Source organism: Contarinia nasturtii, unplaced genomic scaffold, assembly GCF_009176525.2.
Source record: "Contarinia nasturtii isolate CC-2019 unplaced genomic scaffold, AAFC_CNas_1.1 Cnas_scaffold_3731, whole genome shotgun sequence".
In the NCBI taxonomy this organism is placed as follows: domain Eukaryota; kingdom Metazoa; phylum Arthropoda; class Insecta; order Diptera; family Cecidomyiidae; genus Contarinia; species Contarinia nasturtii.
Window position 1 is genome coordinate 1 of NW_022201028.1, and position 6,608 is coordinate 6,608.

Here is a 6,608-nt window from a genome sequence, read left to right on the forward strand (position 1 = left end):
CCTATCGAAATGGTTTTGATACAAAGCTTAAGAAATGTTTTATAGTTTATATTTTCTGGATAAATTTATTGAACTTTAAATCACCTTCCTTGGCGGCGACCATCATTGATGACGATCCGTTGTTATTTTTCAAGTTAACACCAGTGCCATTCTTAATCAATACCTCAACTACATTTAAATGACCTGAAGAAAAAAGAGATTTGAATATTTCGCTGATTAATCGCATCATCGATGGTCAACCACAATAGTTTTTCTCTTCAACGTGAACAATGTTTCTCTCTGAATATGGACTTCTATTTTAGTATTTTATTTTTTAGAGAAACATTGTTGTGGCTCTTGTGTGTTTAAAGTGTGAAATTACCATTTTGGCTCGCAATAAATAAAGACGTTTCATTATCAGGATTTTTGATATTAACATCCGTTCCATTCCTTAATAATTCATCAATTTTTTGTACATCACCTGTGTTTAACAACAATCAAGTTTCCATTGAATAATTATACTTTAAATTCATTTTTTCCGTGTTCCCGACTCACCATTCTTAGCAGCCTCATGAAATATCTGCCATGGTTCTCTGAAGTAAAGGTTTAAGGGACAAAATACTTGTTCAATTATTGAAAGGTTTGACACGTCAATTATACTTACTCGTTCACAGCTCCCTCGAATCGACTCTCTATTATTAATTATAAGATTGATATCAATTTAAACTTTAAATTTTAAAGTGTCAAAAGAAGAAATGCAAAACGAACTTTCAAGTCAAAACACCTTTAAATTCAATGTTACTTTTCCGCACACACCTAGTGTGTAATTTTTCTTCCAGAAGTGATATTTAATGTATACTTAAACACTTAAAAATATGTATTGGGGGTTTTTTGGCACGAGAAAACAGAATCTAATATTAGTTTCGACACACTTTTCATACAAAAATTTCAAAAAAATTGGATTTTTGTATTAAAGCCATGCCTCTATGATATCGTAATAAGCTGAAACTTTGCACAGGTTATTTATATCACACAAAAATAACATTCTGAGAGTTTGAAGAAATTTCAATGCATATTAGAGGTACCTCACGAACAACATTTTGGATTTTTTACTCAAAAAAGAAAATTTTGTGTGGAATGTACCCCTAAGTTGTATTGAAATTTTTTCAAACATTTAGAATGTCGGCTTTTTGGGAAAAAAAATCTCGGCAAATTTTCACATGGTTACGATATCATATAGGCATGGCTTCGATACGAAAATTCCCATTTTTAGTAGTTTTTATATGAAAATTGCGTCGAAAATTATTTGTATCTTAAAACTAATGACAGATTCAGTTTTCTCGTAAATTCTTCGAGTAAAACATATGTAATAAATGCATGTTGCGGATCACAGTGCGGAAAAGTTCATCTTACGGATGTAAGACATTTTATTTTTCTTCAAAATAATTTTTTTTTCCGAAAATTTTCGATTTTTAGATTATTCTTCGATTGGAGTATACCGAGTGTTTTTCAACAAAAATACGTCATTTTTGGCACTTTGGCAAGATATTGAGCTTCCCTTGAGCATACAGCGAAGAAATTTTGAAAAAATTTCAGTGGATATAGTTCAATCCATTTATGACCATCTTCTTCTTCTATATCTATAAATCAGAAAGTATGTATGTATGTATGTATGTATGTATGTCCGGGGTTGGCGTCCAAACACCTCAACCGATGCGGATAAAAAGGGTACCGTTGGAAAGGTCTCGGCCCGGCGGTGAACATAGGCACCATCACGGTCGACCATCGTGGTCTAACACAGTCATTATGGTCAAAAAACCGTATTTTTACCGTATTTTGTCTAAATTTTGCACATTTTATTGTTAAAAGGTGAGAATGGACCGTGGTAAACCGTGTTAACCATGATGGTCGACCACGATGAACCGTGTTAAACAGTGGTAAATCAGAAATTTTATCGATTTAAACAATTCTAATCAATTTTCAACGATGGTAGGCCGTGTTAGAACCGTGTTAAACAGTGGTAAATCAGAAATTTTATCGATTTAAACAATTCTAATCAATTTCCAACGATGGTAGGCCGTGTTAACCGTGATGGTCGACCATGATGGACCGTGTTAAACGGTGGTAATTGAAAATTTTTATCGATTTAAACAACTCTAACTATTTTCAACGATGGTAGACCGTGTTGACCGTGATGGTCTACCACGATGGACCGTGTTAAAACGGTTTTTGAAGTCGAACATCATGGTACATCGTGGTAAAACATCATTTAACATAATTATTTGGGTCAGTGATTACATTTAAATATGTAGGTAATGAGTATACATTGTTTTTATTGTCATTTCGTTTGTTCTGTTATGTTTAATTATTGAATGAACAAGAAAAGTTGTGTTTGTGAAAAGGTGTATACTTTCTTTAAAAATGCCTCCAAAAAACTCATGTATTGGAAAAAACACATTAAAAGCAAGAAGAGACATTTCTAATGGAATATATTAATTGGAAAATATTAATTTGAAATGTCAATCCCAGTATACTTTCCATTTATTGTTTGATAGGTTTTTGAGCAAAGTATTCATTTAACATAATTTACTTGTGGTGATCTAACGCACATTCAAGTTCGTCATGTCTTCAAAAAATTATAAAAAATTACTCGACCAGGACATTGGTTGGGAACCGCTGCTGTGCAAAGCAGAGGAAGAAGCCACCGCATGTCCAGTATTTTTCAAAGAACTTGGGCACACATTAGGGTGTAGCAGAAATATGAGAAAATTGAAAAACAAACACGGCGAGGGTAATAACCTTGGCTATGGGATCGTCTGATCACGAATCAGGCGTTTTTTTGCGAAAAAAATATACACTGAGATGTCACGGCTCAACGGCGAAGTAGGTACTATTAATTCAACTCCATTATGGTTTAAAATAATAGTTTTGTATAAATAACAGAGTTCTCAACGGGCCACATTTTTGTGATTCGAGTCCGCCCGTATCCCGACAATTGCCTATTAGAATCCGAACGTCGACCGACTTTTACGGAAAAAGAAGTGAATTGTGTGAAAATCTTACCGTTCGTTGAAATGTCGATCACACACAACGAAACATTTATAAAAACAAAGAATTATAAAATGTTGAACTGAATGACTTTTTTTTTGATATTTATATTTTTAATTCTCAACCAAATCCGAGTCCGACCGATTACTTCCTGTTGGGACTCGGTCGACCATCGGTCGGGCGTCGGGTTCGGGAGCCCGTTGAGAACTCTGATAAATAAAGGGTAAGGTTACGAGCGAGCGAAGCGAGCGAGTAACCGTCCAACATGAAAAGAAAAAAAACAGTTTGTTTTCAGTATACTATTTGCATGAGGTAGCTGCTACGAGCGCGCGAGTAGTTGCTAGTACTATTAAAAAATGGGGAAAAATCGATGAAAATCGTATTTTTGTTAAAAAAATGTGTGAATAACGATTTTTTTTATCATAGATCGAAAGAACACCCAATTTTGAACCAATGTGCACATTTTTTAAAACCAACATTTTTCAAAATTGGTCAAAATTGGGAAAAGTGTGTATTTGGCAGGGACCGGTTCGCGCTAGGTAGCATAGATATGCCAAGCATAGCCGCAAACGCAACCGACGCATCGCCGTTCACTCTATATGAACAATACAACGAACATGTATGCAGGCGACCGTGCATTGAGAGACGTACGCATACAATATAGCTCGAATCGAATGGCGACGGGTGCGTTGCAGCTTGCGTCTCCGCTTGCTTAGCATAGCTATCAGGCATAGAAATATGCGCGAACCGGTCCCTGGTATTTGGCCGACCACCTTTTTAATTTTTTTTTATTAACCAACTACAGTAAAACCTGTCAATAACGGAATCCCATGGGGAAAATTTATTTTCCACTATTGACAAGAATTCCACTATTATCAGGTTCCATTATTGACAGACTTTCAGATCAATTCGAAAATAATTTTCCACTATTGGGAAAAATTCATATACTTTTATGATTGTTTAATGAAAAATATGAAAGAAATTACATGTTTATGTACTGAAGTAATGCAAATGTCAGTATATTGTTATTCATTTTTCGAAAAATATGTAGCACACTACGATCAATAATGCACAGCTTTACGACAGACGTACCGACTATTGAGCGACCATAAAACCAAAATTTGGTTTCTTAGAATTTATGTTTACAAAACGACTTCCAAACAACCAAGCAGCATAAACAGTAAATTCCAAAAAAATAAACGTTGAAGCTATGTAGTGTATACTGAATTTGCATTCTCATGTGACAAAAAATTAGTCGAAAATCATTGTGTTTGAATAAACAGAGATTTGAGTTAATGAAATTTGAAACTGATATTGGCATCATGCTATGATATCGACGTAAAAATCCATTTGTAACAGAAAATTTTTTTTTGTCAAAAATGATTTTTCCACTATTCGGGGTGAGCGTTTTCTTGCCATTTTCCATTATTAACAGGTCATTTTGTATGGAAGAGCTCAACGGCGGAATTTTTTTTCCACTATTGACAAGAATTCCACTATTATCAGGTTCCGTTATTGACAGGTTTTACTGTACAACATACTTGGATTTTATAATTTTTGTTCACTATAACAACTGTTATCACATAATTCAGACTCAAGGAATCCAATGGGGGCAATCTTTTTGAGAAATGATTTTTTGAGGGCTTTATTCAATTGAAGAAAATGAATTAAAACATTGATACAATTAGTTTTGAATAGATTTGGTGACCAAATTTTACAAAAACAATTGAAAATGCAGAAAAAAATTCGAGAGCAAACAGAAAACTCTAATTCAATGTAAACACAAATGATAATAAAAAGGAACTTACATCCGAAAGTCTAACTTTTCCGCACTGTTTCCAAATTTCTTTCTGTGCCAATTGAATATTTATTTCCCGAGAGATATTGAACGTGTACTGGTAGTGCAGCGCAAATTCAATAACTACCAAATTGTAATTTATGAGAGCAATAAGGTTTTTTGACCAATTAATATATTAATAGACTATTGACGTATAGATAATTCAAAATATAAAAATATGTGGTGTGGGTGTATATGGAAAGGTAAAATCACCAAAAATGTATGTATGGATTCAATGACTAAATGATATCTCAATGACGTGAAACTTTGCAAAGGCCATTTTTTCACAAGAAAATATCATTCTGAGAGTTTGAAGAACTTTCAATTAAAAATAAGAGTACCTCCCATATAAAATTTTCGATTTTTGGCTCAAAAACGAAAAATTTGTAATAAAAATTCTTCCAACTTTCAGAATGTTATTTTTGTGAGTAAATAATAGTCTGTGCAAAGTTTCACGTCATTACGATATCATACAGTCATGGCTTCAGTGCAGTATTGCGTCACATTGGGAACTTCGAAAGAAGTGTTTTGTACTTATTGTCAATACATCCAGAACTTGAATTTAAAATATGACACGTTTGCCTCAATGTTGATAATAGGAATATTGAATCAGATTTATTTCGACTGAAATCTCCAAAAAAACACGGAAAATATGTAATTCACGTGTGCTACATCCAAAAATTAAGTATTTATTTCAAACAAATTTCAATAATTTTTTTCTAATTTCACTAATATAGTGCAACCAAAATAAATAAAGTTCATTGAATTATTTAAAGAAATAATCATGATAAAACTTTTTATTAATATTACATTTTTCTCACAACGTATACGCCGTAACTTATACTGGGTTATACTATGTTTTATGGTAATTGGACATCAATTTGCATGATTGATGTACTTGTTTCGATTTAATTCAATTTTAGAATCTTTTCAGATTTTTTTCGAATCCATTTGGATTTTTAATTAGAAAATAATAAAACGGATTAAGGTTTCATCCCATCGGTTTTAAAGTAAGACTCTTTATTTTATTTACAAAATTACATTTAAATTCATTAAGCTTACCTTGAATACTTTTCGCAAAAATATCTACAGCAATGAAGAGAACGATCACAAATAAGAATCTCGTCTTCATGTTTGGTATTTGATATTACCACTGCACGAGTTCTTGAATGGAAATTTTCACTGACGGAACTTATTGGATTCTATCAAATAACTCGAGAGCACTATTCTTATAATGAAATTATTCAATGTAAAACTCCCGAAAGAATGATCACTTGCATATTAATACTCGCATCAAAATCACACATTGAATAAATAACGTATGGATATTAGGCTGGCTCCCAAAACACAAAAGTTCTACACATCATATGGAACAATATGCGGGGGTAGAACCGGTAATTTTCGAACTTTTGTGTTTTGGGGGTCAGTCTATATTAATCATACTTTTTTGAATGCCAATCAAAGCTGCAGCTACAATCGACTTATTTTTCGCTTTATTTGTGATGTAAACTTATATTCACAATTCGCATGTACATTGCACAACAATACATATATATTTTTTAAAGGTTACCTTCGTGGTGATAGGAAATTTGTTTACTACGTTTCAAGTGTCACAGGTCGCAAATGTAAAAATTAAGGTATCTCATTGGATTTAAAAATAAATAAAGAGTCTTCTTACGGGAGTAAGACGAACTTTTCCGCACGGTGGTATTTGCGTATTTTATTAAGCAAGTTCAAAATAATA

The 6,608-nt window shown here is 32.9% G+C and overlaps 1 protein-coding gene across 1 annotated transcript; it reads right to left on the bottom strand.

Moving 5' to 3' along the window:
• Window positions 1–84: 84 nt before the first annotated feature.
• Window positions 85–6,103, bottom strand: LOC116350142 (ankyrin repeat domain-containing protein 29-like; the record flags this gene model as incomplete). The annotated part of the gene is made up of 5 exons (XM_031781879.1): window positions 5,927–6,103; window positions 644–671; window positions 535–572; window positions 362–460; window positions 85–183 (listed from the first exon to the last, which is right to left on the bottom strand). Coding segments are annotated over exons 1-5 (334 nt in total), but the record flags the coding sequence as incomplete, so codon positions are not given.
• Window positions 6,104–6,608: the final 505 nt, after the last annotated feature.